This window comes from Rutilus rutilus (assembly GCF_951802725.1).
Source record: "Rutilus rutilus genome assembly, chromosome: 6".
NCBI classification, from domain to species: domain Eukaryota; kingdom Metazoa; phylum Chordata; class Actinopteri; order Cypriniformes; family Leuciscidae; genus Rutilus; species Rutilus rutilus.
In genome coordinates, this window is record NC_140214.1 from 31326843 (window position 1) to 31341346 (window position 14504).

General features: G+C 38.6%; 1 protein-coding gene across 3 annotated transcripts; it reads right to left on the reverse strand.

Moving 5' to 3' along the window:
- Positions 1–1255: 1255 nt before the first annotated feature.
- On the reverse strand, positions 1256–3404 carry LOC311292714 (extracellular superoxide dismutase [Cu-Zn]-like). 3 transcript variants are annotated; one of them, XM_084412499.1, is made up of 2 exons: positions 2565–2635; positions 1256–2214 (listed from the first exon to the last, which is right to left on the reverse strand). In XM_084412499.1, the coding sequence occupies exon 2, from the start codon at positions 2197–2199 to the stop codon at positions 1543–1545; it is 657 nt and encodes a 218-aa protein (XP_084268625.1). In that variant the 5' UTR covers positions 2200–2214; positions 2565–2635; the 3' UTR covers positions 1256–1542. The 3 variants fall into 3 exon arrangements, with proteins under 3 accessions (XP_084268625.1, XP_084268624.1, XP_084268623.1); XM_084412498.1 differs by lacking the exon at positions 2565–2635 and adding an exon at positions 2340–2359; XM_084412497.1 differs by lacking the exon at positions 2565–2635 and adding an exon at positions 3193–3404 and having other exon boundaries at positions 1257–2214.
- Positions 3405–14504: the final 11100 nt, after the last annotated feature.

Here is a 14504-nt window from a genome sequence, read left to right on the forward strand (position 1 = left end):
TGCAGTTCGGCGATTTGGGAAAATAAAAGCCCGGGCTATTATTTGAAGTTTTATGGATCTGTACTGTTTGTGATCCAGCTTACAGTCTCCAGAGCGACAGGACTAATGTTACTGACCACTGCAGAAATGAAAGTGAGAGCGCGCACTTTATGACAGCTCATCGAGTCGTTTTACGGATATAAGGTTTACCAGTTTATTTAGCACCCACTGAAAAGGTGTGTATATATTTGTTTACTGTTAGTTGTAACCAGTGTTTTGTGTACTTTGCTGTGTATGTTGTTGATAATGAAAGGGAGAGAGAGAGAGTTTATGGATAAGACTTTAATACGCACTTCTTATACTGTGTTTATTCAGGTCTTACAGTGATTCTCTGGAGTAAAACTAACGCTCATCTTTTGTGTGATGTACAATAAACTTCACTGAACTCATCAGTATAACGTTATTTTGGTCATCATTCGGACGGGGTTTGCTACAGCAGGCTTGTATTAATAGTGGATAAAAGCAGATGACAAATAAGTTATAACCATAATTAAACTACACTATACCTGTTCTATCTCATACAGCATATATTCTCTGGCTCTGTGGGCATTATTGTCCGACGCCGAGTCGAAATGAACACCGCAACTCAGAGTTTCTGTTGAGATTGTCCTTCTGGTTCTTCTGAGCGCCAGCTCGTGAGGCTCCGCCCCCTGGGCCGTGCAGCAGCAGTTCATTTGCATTTAAAGGGCACACACTAAAACAGCGCGTTTTTCTGAGCCCCCAAAAAATGACAATTTAAACATGCTGTAAAAAATTATCTGTTGGGTATTTTGAGCTAAAACTTCACATACATACTCTGGGGACATCAGAGATTTATTTTACATCTTGTGAAAAGAGTCATAATAGGTTCCCTTTAAAATTGGAATTTCTCTGAAATTAAAAAATCTTTGGGAACTTTTGGGATACTGGAAGTACACAACTGCAGGAAATATATCACCTTACAAGAAAACCAACACATTTTAAAATCATTATATTTTTTTGCATTTTGATTCCCTGTTAACTGTAGTAACAAACTGTCAGAATAATATACCCATTTGTTGACATTTAGCGAGAAACCTTATAATTTAGAAAATAAAATCTTATGTCAGAGGTTATGTCTACCTTCAACAATAAGGGTGTCCTCCCTTGAGATGTAGCCACACCCTCCAGTGTCATATTGCATCAACCAAAACCATTTTATCATTTAAAGAAATAGTGTATCTTTAATTAAAGGCCATTGTCATGCTCTTAAAGCATTAACCCATTGAGCACAGGAAATCAAACTAAACGGCCCACTTTGCCTGCATTCACCCTACATTTATTTTTAAGAGTGCATTTACTATTGGAAGCTATGGCCAAAAAGCCTCTGAAAAGACCAAGAAAAAAAAGAAAAAAAAAACATGGGAATGTTCAGGTTATGAAATATACTTTAATGTAGGACACATAAAGAATACACAAGGAAAATCATGATTATCCCATTTGAGTCTGCCCTTCCACCATATCCGACTCCCTCATCTTTGACTCTCAGTTGCTTCCTCCACACTTTTTCTTGGGGAGCACTTCAGTCTTCTGCCACAGACTTGGAGTAGTAATACCAATCACACCGAGAGCAATTACCTGTCCAGCATTCCCACTGAGTTTACTCTCATCATCTGAACCCATTCCCAGATCATCCTCCTTCTCATGAACCACCACCGCACGTCCCAGAATGGAATAAGGCCCAAAGAGCTTGGCGTCTGGAAGCGTCAGGAACTGCCTTATAACTCCTTTCTCGGAAGCAAAGTTGCCCAGGTCTCCAGGATGATGAGGGTGGTCAACGCTGTTTGGATTATAATGAGGACCAACAGTGATGCAGCCTTGACTGAGGTCTCCATACTGATGGATGTCAATGGCACGCTCTTGATGATCGTTGGCAGGCAAACCACGGAGGTTGATTTTCACTTCTAAATCTCCATTGGGGAAGAGCTGCTTGAAGAGGATTTGTCCAAAGATCTTTGGCTGGTTACGTGGCAAATTGGGGCTGGGAGTTACTTCACAAGTGGCATAGATTGTGTTGTCGAACTCCACGACTTCTGGCTGTGGAGCTTCGGCAGGCAAACAAACTTGATTTTTGGAGAACTCTCCTCCTTGTATATGCAGCACCAGCAATATCAGAGGGAATATTAGGATGATTTTCTCCATGTTGATCTTTAAAGCCTACAATGAAGAGTGGATTCAGTGAAATCATGCCGTTTGGTTTAAGAATGTAATATTTTTGATAAAAGGTCAAAGCTGCAGGGAGCTTTGAGAATGGAAGTTGCATTAGGTAAAAATAGCACAACCAGATTAGTTTGCAACGGAAAACCATATAAGAACCCAGACAGCAACATAGCGTCGGCCCAGATCCGGCCCACATCTGGGCCGTGTGTAATCCATGTGTACCAGATGTGGGCCGGATCTGGGCAGACACTATGTTGCTGTCTGGAAAACGCTATCATTTTTGAATTGCTATGTACCCTTGTGAAAAACTAAAAAAATAAATGCACTTATTGGTATTGGATGCGTACCTGTAGTATCTTGAAAGTACAATAATAATAAAAAAAACCTGTAGGTCCACTTGCAGATAATAACACTGATGAATTATAAAAAGCCACTTAAGTGTACACACCGTACACTTTCATAAGTGTCAGACCTGCCAGCCAAAGTGCCTATGATATATACACACACAAACATTAACAAACCAATGACATACAGGTGGATGTAATCACACTAAAATGAGTCCAGGCAAAGGTTTATGGAAATGGAAAAGGTTTAGGGAGAAGTGCCCTCTGGTGGCTATCATAGCGCTTCTGCTGGCAGGAGTGACATTAAGTACATCATGTAAACTTAAAAAAAAAAAAAAAAAAAGTAATGTCAAACTAAGAGCTTTACTTTAAAGTACATTATGTTTTACAAAGCTTTTTGTTGTGCTTTAAAGAAGTACACTTAATCTGATATGTTGTAGCCTACATGTTATTCAATATTAAATATAAAGTTAATATTTTCTGATATTTTTCACAAGGACAGGTAAAATAAAAGACAATATCTATACTTTTGCTTAAACTAACTTTTTTTAGTTGTACTAAATCAAGTCAGTTGATGGAGAAAATGGAATGGAGAAAAAAACACAAGCCTAAAACAGCAAAGGTGCATTACCGTATAGCTGAAATGTTGTCCTCAATCCGTGTGGAGCCTCAATATTGCAGTCACAAAAATACTACAACGCTTAATCCGTGTGCAGTCCTGACCTGGGGTTGAGAGAATGTTCCTTTGCAATCACACTTTTTGCTGCTCTTTTAGGAACTCATGTTGAGCTACAAGTTAACCATGATAGTCTGTTAGTCACTAATTAAGTTCACCTGTGTTTCATTTAGCTCCCTTTGTTTGCCTGTTTATATATAGCACTCAGTGTATTCAGTTCTTTGTCTTGCAATGCACAATGTGTTCTCCAGTGTAGATTACCTCCATTGTTTTGTGTTTATTAAAAGAAGTACTGCTATAGATTCCTCTTCTCTTCATTTGGAGGCTCATTTGTGACTCATTAATTCTTAGTGTACAATTCCACTTGACACCACTTCTTATAGCAGATATTCATCTCACATAAGTGAATAGCTGACAGTTCTTCTTTTTCAAGAAACCATTTCTACAGACTCTGATGTACCAAGCCTGACAAGCCTATATTACACATGCAATTGGACTGTTATTTAATTGTCTTTGAAGGCAGAAGTAAAAATTTCGGAGAGAATGATTCTTCTATGGCATCGATGTTTACATCCCCTTTTAGTAGAGTGAATGCAGCAGGTAAGGTGGGACACTTTTTGTTAAATGTATTTAGTTTATTTCTTTTTATTACTTTTGTTAACTTTAATATTTCATTTTGAATACAGTTGATATGTGTTATTTGCAAGGTATATACCAATAAACATTTTGAGATCATGCACTCCAGACAAATTTCTTTTCAGGTAATGTGACCCATCCCTAATTTATCAAAAATGATCCTGGATCTTAAAACCACATGATTTATTAACACATCACACAAACATATACCACAGCATATTTAACAGACCCAAAAGCACATAGATAGGCTATGATGAGTAATACTCATCAGTTCACTCAATGCATGTGTAAAGTTCAAAACAACTAGAACATGTTATGTTGACATGAAATTTGAATATCAGATATCTTAATGACCTCTACAACATATTACAAATGGAACTACAACACATGCAACAGGCTAACAAAAATTCAATAAGAGGAACATTTTAAATGGTAACCATCTTGTAAAACTTTTTTTCTGTCTGTTTTCTCTAAACACTGTAAATGAACTTAAATTGTGTCCATATTTAAAGCGTTATATTCTGCATCTACATTTTAATAATAATAATAATTTGTTACATTTATGTAGCGCTTTTCTGGGTACTCAAAGCGCTTTACATGGAAGGGGGAATATCCTCAATCACCACCAATGTGCAGCATCCACCTGGATGATGCGACGGCAGCCATATTGGGCCAGAACGCCCACCACACACCAGCTCAATGGTGGAGAGGAGACAGTGATGAAGCCAATCAGTATATGGGGATGATTAGGAGGCCATGATGGACAGAGGCCAAGGGGCAAATTTGGTCAGGATGCCGGGGTTACACCCCTACTCTTTTTTGAAGGACATCCTGGGATTTTTAATGAGCACAGAGAGTCAGGACCTCGGTTTAACGTCTCATTGGAAGGATGGTGCTCTTTGACAGTATAGTGTCCCGATCACTACACTGGGGCGTTAGGTCCCACATAGACCAAGGGTGAGCACCCCCTGCTGGCCTCACTAACACCTCTTCCAGCAGCAACCTGGTTTTCTCAGGAGGTCTCCCATCCAGGTTCTAACCAGGCTTGCTTAACCTCTTACAATAACAAAGGTGTAGGTTGATGACGCATAAGCGGAATTTTGGAACTTGCCGCCATGCCGAATGATCTAATAATGTTTATGGATGAGTCAATACATTGATGGTTTTAACATGACTGTGGTATGAAGCAGGTCACGATTGCTAATGAGAGACAGATATCAGTGCCACATGCGAGTCCCGTGGATATAAAGGAATAAGTCAAGTCAAGTCACCTTTATTTATATAACGCTTTTAACAATATGAATTGTTTCAAAGCGGCTTTACAGTGATAATAGGAAATTACAGTAACAGAGATTGTTTTGGCTTTACAGCAGCTCTAGAATAAAGTTATTGTCCAGTTAGTTTTGATTGATTGATTCACTTCTGTTGCGAATATCATTAGTTATTAACTTAGGGGCCGCTAACACGAAACCATTCTAACAGAAAACTGTCTGTCTAACAGAAAATTTGTCGTCGTGTCCAGGCGCATGTCCTTCATCAGATCTGGATACAGCCAGGATGAGGTGGACTGCAGTAAACCTCGGGATAAACAGAGGGACTAATTTTAGCGTAGACGCCATCCTTCTTATGATGTAACAAGTACATCAGGATTTATGGGAAGTGTTCCCGGTTCCGGATGACCTATCTATGCAGCCTAACATTGAATTATAGAAGTCTATAATGTGTTATGTGTATGCTAGGTCAAAGAGATGTGTTTTTAGTCTAGATTTGAACTGAGTGTCAACGGTCCTAGTATTGAGCCTTGTGGTACGCCATACTGAACTTTTGATCGATAAGACATCTCTTCATTTACTGCTACAAACTGATAACGGTCAGATAAGTATGATTTAAACCATGCTAATGCAATTCCACTAATGCCAACATAATTTTCGAGTCTATTTAAAAGAATGTTGTGGTCGATAGTATCAAATGCAGCACTAAGATCGAGTAACACTAATAGAGAGATATAACCACGATCGGATTATAACAGCAAATCATTTGTGACTCTTATGAGAGCTCTTTAGGCCAGCTTGCCTCAGGTGGTTGGCCTTAGTAGTTTGGGCAGTAGACTCACTGACGGGTAGTAGGCCTTAATAGGCCTCCTCGGAAGAGAGTCCCAACGTTGTAGGACATACATTAAAGTTGCGACCAGGTAGCCAGCCTCAAGAGGGCTCCTGTGGCTGGCCCCAATATTTGAGTTGGCGTAGTATGGTTCCCAACGGGTGTTGTGTTCGTAGCAGAATAGACTTGCTGTCAGCTAGTAGGACCTACCAGGCCTCCCTGAAAGTGAGTCCCCAGCAGTATGGGTAGTTGGCTAACAGCACAGGCGTGCCTCAGGCCGAGTAGGCCTCTCATGAGTTTTCGAGTGACGGGGTACACAGCCAGCAGATAGGGTGCTTGGCTGTTAAATTCACTGGCCAATCAGACTATTGGCTTCAGTGGGCCTCTCTAGAGGCGAGCCCCGATCACGATCAGCCAAATAAGATTTGCCACTCAAAGCAAACCCCCAACAGCGTGGGTAATTTTTGCCAGCTAGTAAGACCACTGTCCGGCGGTTGGCCTTATCAGGCCACCATGAAGCAGTCCCCAACCTTACTGGTCCATGGCAGTCAGTTTCTTACCTAAGAAAACTTTCAGGTGGCCGGCCTTAACAGACCGCTAAGAGACTTTGCCCCAGGACTGGGCAACTGGCCTTAGCAGGCCACTCTGGGACTGACACCCAGACTCAGGGTTCATAGCAACCAGTTTTCTAGCTTGCTATCAGGTAGTAGGCCTCTCCAGGCCTCCCTGAAGGCGAGTTCCCACATACGGGCAACTGGACAGCTAGCCTTACTGGCTATCAGGTAGTAGGCCTCATCAGGCCTCCCTGAAGGCAAGTTCCCAAGTATGGGCACCAGGCCTCCCTGTAATACCCCTTTTCCACCAACAAGAACCGGGTGCTGGTTCAGAGCTAGAGCTATTGCCAGTTCGGAGTTGGTTCGACTGACGAGCTTACTAAGAACCCGTTTGCGTTTCCACCGGCCAGAGAGCCACAACAGAGCTATATCTTACGTCACTGCATACGTATCATGTTGCCCAGCAACGCTAGTGCGGCAGCGCCAAACACAAACACACCAGACTTGTTCGAGATGCATCGGCTTCTCGCAGAACGATCAGCACATGAAATCAAAGCACTGCGAAAGCGATCAAAAAGCACAAGGAGTCGTATGATCTCCAAACACTCCCGAATCTCTGATCGGTCCACGCTGCTCCGATGCATCTCGAACAAGGCATCAACAATAATAGACGTTGCGTTACTATGGATGCTCATGGGTTTGCGAAAATAAATCGGCATCCAAACACGGCGAATCCAACGCGTTCGTGCAGCTCGCCGTAACTTACATAGACGGATATTATAATCGAGCTGCTATTAGCTCGACTAGCTGCTATTTAAAAATGGCGGTCACAAGTTTCTCTTCAGTCTTGTTGGCCACGGTAACCCCGCCCCCAGCCTCTGACGCAAGCGGTTCTTTCTTGGCGCCGTTCTAGACCCTGCAATGATTTGGTGCTACTTAAGAACCAGTTTTACTGGTTCGGAGCTGGTGCTTTGGCGGTGGAAAAACAAAGAACCGATTTGAAACTAGGCTCTGGCTCCGAACCAGCACCAGCTCTGCCTTGGTGGAAAAGGGGTATAAGTGGTTTCCCAGCGATACTGGGTTCTGGCAGCTAGTGGCTCAGATCAGTTCAGCTGGCCCTAGCAGGCAGCTTCTGAAGGCAAGCTTGCACCCTAGCACAATTAAAGTGTTCACTTTCTGCTACTGGTTCCCTCTCGGATTCTCTTTTTTAGCCTACAGCCTGGTTTGCCTACCAGTCAGGCCATGTGCTCCCCTCACTGAGGGTCACTATGAGTACTCGGCCTCCCGAGTCTGGTCAGACGGCCGTAGGTCTCTCATGAGGCCTCCCAGTTAGATTAGTCCTAAGGCCTTTTTTAGGCCTCCTCAGTGTTTTGAAACACAAGCACTGGGTAGATCTGTGGATCGAGCAGAGGAACTCCCCTTGCTGGCCTGGATACCCCATCTCTGAGATCCAGGCCAAGAAAAAAAAAAACTTTATTGGGGCAAAATCATTTGTTATTGACCTGGCTCCAGCTTTAAGATGAAAAGTTTTTTTTGTGAACCACAAAGCAACCCTCACAATACTATCATCAAAAACATAACCTGGACAAAGAAAAATGTACTCTAATTCTATGTTCATTTGACTTTATTTATCAGCACACTGTTAATAGTTAATCTTTAGTGGTTTGATAAATCTTATATATATACTGTATAAAAGTAAGCATTAACCTGAACATGTTTCTCTCACCTTGTCGGACTGCACCTGACTGCTGTTTGTCTTCATTCTCAGATTTTTTTTTTTACAAAAGCTGTCACTGGGACGGCACCCTTTAAAAAGGTTCTAATATGTACCATTTAGGTACAAATATGTACACTTTTGGTACCAATATGTACCTTTGAGGTACTAATATGCACTCTTTAGGTACAAATGTGTACACTGTAAAAATGATTGTGATTTTAACATTAAAAGATGCTACGGTGCAAAACTGTTAATTGGTTAACAGAAAGTTTACGTACTTTATACGGTGAATTACCGTGATAGATCTAACTGTACATTTTTATTGTACAAAATCATTGTAGAATATACAGTGAAAAACCATAAATTGACATTCCCACAATTCCCTATGTGACACTTCACATTTCAATGTTTTTTTTTTTTTTAAATAATATATGTTTCTTCATAGTTTTTCTTAGATTTTTCTAATCAGTTATGTACATTAGGGTTTTATGTTACATTTAATGTTGTTAAATGAATGTTTATTGCATTTTTAAAATGTCATGTGTGTTACCATGATGGTGTTTAGTGTTTGTGTAAATGAAACTGTGCAGCTTCTATATATTAATATTATCTTTCTCAACTTGAGGAAAAGCTGCTTGTGATGAGCTTTGATTCATCATGTGACTCTCATCACCACTGTGATTGGTGGTTGTCAGTGTATTACAATAGTACAACAGATATTAGTACGTCAATGTATCAGTAAATTAACATCATATCAGATAATGAAATACGTATTTTTACTGTAAATTTGAGTTAAAGGTGCATTGTGTAATATTTAGGAGGATCTGTTGACAGAAATGCAATATCATATACATAACTATGTTTTCAGTGGTGTATAAAAACCTTACTTAATGAACCGTTTATGTTTTTAGAATGAGCCATTTCTATCTACATACACCGCGGGTCCCTTTACATTGAAATGCGCCGACATGTTTCTACAGTAGCCCTAAACTGACAAACGCGTTTCGTCACTATGTTGTTCTTCGTGCAAGGAAGTTAGCTAAAGTCAGCGAATAAAACACTGACACAATGATGAACAAGTAACAATAATATTCGCAATAACATATCGTTTTACTGAATAATAAAGTAAACATAATTTCTTAATTTATATTTGTAAAGAAACCTCATTGCTTAACTGGCTACTCTCTGCTGTCTCAGACAACGACGTCTTTTCCTGTCAGCCACCGTAACTTTTGTTGGTTGCAATTCGCAACCTCACCGTATTTTTTTACGGTAAATTTCTGGCTACCACAGCTGCCGTTTTTTTAACCGTAAATTTACCAGATTATTTTTTTACAGTGTACCTTTTGAAAGGGTGACAGCTTTTATACCTTTTTTTTTTCTGAGAGTGCAGGGCTTTTCATGCAGCAAACCTCTGACTGCAGCTCATCTGCATTAGGGCTGCATTAGCGCTGCTGTTGTGATAACTCACTCCGCTGTGTTGTGGAGGCAAAGCTGAGTGACAGCATAGAAGTATGAAAAAAAATCCAAAATCACCTCATTCGCCATTGCGATCTCCCAGCAAGACCTCTTCCTAATTTATGGAGAGCCCTGCTCTCTCAGTGTGGGCTCATAGCTTGGAAAGAGGGGGATGAGAAATGGTGCTTTGCATCTCAATTTCAAACCTCAGAAGAATAAAACTCCCACTGTGTTGATGACAGATGTTAACATCTTGAGTCTTTAGAGATAAATGTCAATGACTTGTTTTATTCTTTTGATCAAATATAAAGTCGAAACGGAAAACACTCATTTCTAGTGAGGCTGTTTTAGCTTCTCCAGTGCTTTTGTTGAATTTTCATCGTTTGTCCTGGGAGGCATTTAATAGACAAGCACCCTACATCCAGTCAATGCTGATGTCTACAAGAAAGTACAATAAATATTTTGAAAAGAACTTAAAGGGATTCCTTTGATAAAAAGTAGTGTACTCAATTGAATTGAATTTGCCCTTGTAGTGTACTTCAAGTTTTATTATGTGTTCTTTCAAACTGTACTTGCAGATAATATACTAATGGAAGATGGCTTGGTGGCATGGCCTGATTGTTAGAGAGTCAGACTGGTAACCGAAGGTTGAGGGTTTGATTCTCAATACCGTCAGGAAATGAATGAGGTGCCCTTGAGTAAGGCACATAACCCCCAATTGCTCCCTGGGTGCCACAGCAAAAATGGCTACCCACTGCTCTGTGTGTGTGTGTGTGTGTGTGTGTGTGTGTGTGTGCGTGTGCGTGTGCGTGTGCGTGTGTGTGTGTGTGTTTTCACTACCACTAACTTGGATGGGTTAAATGCAGAGGACAAATTCCGAGTATGTATTATTTAGACGTCAAATTAAGTTCAACTGATTGCATTTTATATAAATTTAAACTGTACATTTTCATTTAATTGCAAAAAAACATGTAAAGTGTCCGATTACATCAAATTTGCACTATTGTTTTTAAAGTATGCTTAAAGTGTACTTCTCTTTCACAAGAGCTCAATTCTGTCATCTTTTACTTGCCTTCATGTCATTCCAAACCTGAATGACTTCCATTCTTCTGTAGAACATATTTTCTCAAATATTGGGAACAGAACAACATTAAAGCTGAATTGCATTCTATGGACACAAAAAAAGACATTTCAGCAGACATTTCTTTCTTCGTTGCAGAACAAGAATGTCATGCAGGTTTGGAACAATATGAGGTTGAGTAAATAATGACAGAATTTCCTTTTTTTTTTTTTTTTTTTGGGTGAACCAACCCGTTATATAATACAATCTTTTTATAATCTTAATTCACTTGAAATATTCAAGGCAAAAATGTTATTTAATATGACCTCATCAAGCTGACTGCATTAGATGTCACCAACAACATTTTATTTTGAAAGCAAAATTTCATTATTTTCCTCACACACAGCTATTATTTGTCTTCAGAAGACTTGGTGAATAAAATTAGATTGAGATTACATAGAGTTATTAAATATTATTATTATTATACAAAAATATATATATAGTACATCAAATATAAATATATGAAATGTACTATTAATATTAGTATTAGTCCCCCTTTAAAAATAAAATAAAAATCAATTTGACCTTTTATAATTTGTTGGAAGATTTTTATTATTATGATTATTATTATTATTATTATTTTGATAGGGGGACCAATAATAATATTAATAATACATTTAATATATTTAATATATTTAATCAATTTTACCTTTTTTAATTTGTTGGAATATTTTTTTTTTTTTTTTTTTTAGTTTTGGTCCCATCAAACGGCTGAATGTTCCTTTAAATTGTGGAATCTCTGTTTTGTTTTGGCCAAACACCAGCAGAGATGTGATTTGACATTACTGCAACAAAAGCTTTCATCTATCCCCACATTTATGAAGTGCACGTAAAATTGTTATCTCAAACACTGTTTCTCTCATCTCTGTCATGGAGGATTGTAACTCTCAGATTTGTACAAGGCTCTGGGCAAAGCCAGAGTTGTTCCATATTTGCATAAGGCATAAACAAAAAATCAGGCAGTAATGCAGAGAACGAGACAGATAATTGTATAATGGCGCCATCTACTGGTTTTAAGCACAACTACACAGTTACACTAGTATATGTTTTATACTTTGTAAACAGAAGGAATCGTATTCTTCTCTGTTGTGAATCTGTATGAATGTACTCTTGTCAACATCTACACTTCCATATAAACAACTTTCAACAAGATAGGTTTTTGCAAAACAAAACAGCTGGTGAAAACCGAGACACTAGCCTACTAAAATAATTCATTTTAAATACCTCATACATTACTTGCAAATCGCAAGAAAATAAATGATTACTCTAAATGCAAGCATTTCTGAAACGTAAACGCCAAATACTCACAATACTTACGATGCTGGTCATTTTATATTATAATATTCATCTCTCTTCAATATATTGCCCACAAAATATAAAATTTACACAAAATTGGATATCTTGAGAATGTTCATATTATATTAGAATTTATTAGGATTAACCCCTTGAGATGTATCATCTCGTTTTCGAGGGGGTCCTTACAATGAAACAATTACAACTTAAAGAACATAACAAGATTACAATTAACAATACATCAACAAACAGGCAAACAACAAAACACACCAAAAAAAAGAAAAAAAAGCAACAGTACACAACAACAACGACAGTTTCAGTGATAGCATGTGCAATCTACTTTAAAATAAGATAATAAAGATTGTTTAAACAACCGAGATGATCTAATATCTACAGGCAAATTATTCCAGTCTAATACGGCTTTAAACATAAATGCTCTCGACTTACCAACTGTTTTTTTAACACAAGGACCGAGAAAGTAAGTCTGGACAGAATGCCTAACTTGGTGGTTTGAAGAAAAGAGTACAAAGTATTGTTGTAGATAACTAGGATAATCAAAGTAAATACATTTAAATATAAATTGGAGCCAGTGAATCTGCCTTCTCACATTCAAAGATGGCCACTGAAGTGCATCATACATTGTACAGTGGTGAGTGGAAAAAGAACATCCTAAAACGAATCTGCAAATTCTATTATATGCCGAATTAAGTGAGACAAGATCAAATTTTAAGGCAGTCTGATAAACCACATCACAGTTATAAAAAAACGGAAATATGAATTGAGCACCTAGTTTCTTACGAACACTATAAGAGAAGCAATTTCGAGATCGATGCAAAATACTCATTCCAACATTGACTTTTCGTAAAAAACATGATTAATGTGTGGTTTAAAGGAAAGTTTAGAATCAAGCCATACACCAAGATATTTAATAGTGTCAACTCTATGCAGAGGAGTACCGTCTTTACATGATATAACACAAGAACAGATTTTGGAATTAAGTTTATGTTTAGAACCAAAAATCATAGTATATGACTTGGTTTTATTAAGCAATAATTTATTAGCCAAAAGCCAGTCTTGTAAACTATTAAAATCCGATTGAAGAGATAATTGAATTTGTATAGGATCAAAATGACATGTATATATGACAGTATCATCCGCATAAAGTTGAACCTGACAGTTTTTAAGAAGTAATGGTAGATTATTTACATAAATAGAAAAAAGAAGTGGTCCCAAAACTGAACCTTGAGGCATACCTTGCTGAATCAGAAAGTCAGATTTATTCCCATTTAGGACAACACATTGTGCATCTATATTCATTGACAGTATAGATTGGCCTAAAATATTATACCAGATCATCAATTAATCATGAATGTCAAGCAAGTAATTGATTAATAACGAGTATCAACCATCCCCATTGTGTAGCCTACTCCATTCCCAGGTCAGGATCTGATGGGTGAACCAAGTGAGGAATTTCTGAGCCTCTTCCAGGTCCATCTGGAATAGATTCATTACGTGAGTCTGAATCACACAGAATCGGGTCATCACCTGGCTCAGGAACATTCAGAACTCATTTCTTGTTCCATGTCTATAGATATATTTAGTATTTTGAGCTGATTGTCTTTATGCTGCACTTGAATGCATTATATTACCTGTCTGAACTATATGTCCAGTGTCTACACATCACGTATCAATGTGGATTCTGCAGATTACTTTAATGCTCACATAGTCAAACATTTACCATGTTTTGTTTGCTAGTGGTTGATTTTCATTGATCTCCATATATAAGAATAACTCCCACATTCATGGATTTTTATGATCTGATCAGGCACAACCAGAGCTGCTATTGGAGTTCATGCATGACAATCAAAGAAAGTAACGATCTGATATTAACATGTTATATCATTCCGTACATTTAAAATTATGTGCGTGGTGAGCTGGGACATGGCGCCTATGGCTGTGTCACAATGGGAATTTGGAATTTCCTCTTCCTTTTTGTTTTTTTTGTTCACTGACGGTTTTCATTAGGCGCATCAACGGTCGTCTGGACCAATGGCCAGCACAGAGGCTAATGCACCAGATTGTGTAGGCTGGGAAGGGCTGCACTGGTCATGGCCTCCACCATGGTGACATATATGATTGAAACATTCTGAAAACAACTGTGTTTTAAATCTCCATTTTCTCCATTTTCTCAATTTTGCATATTTTATCGAAACATTCGAGCGGAAACTATATGTGAACATGGGCAACAGGATGGACTGAATAAGTCCTGGGCCAAGGCTATGTCTGTATGCATTTCCCCCGATTGCTCCTGGAAGTTCTAGAGAGGGATCACCAGGACAGGGTTCGTCTACTACTAGTAGCCAAGTCTGGTTCTCTGACCTGATGTCTT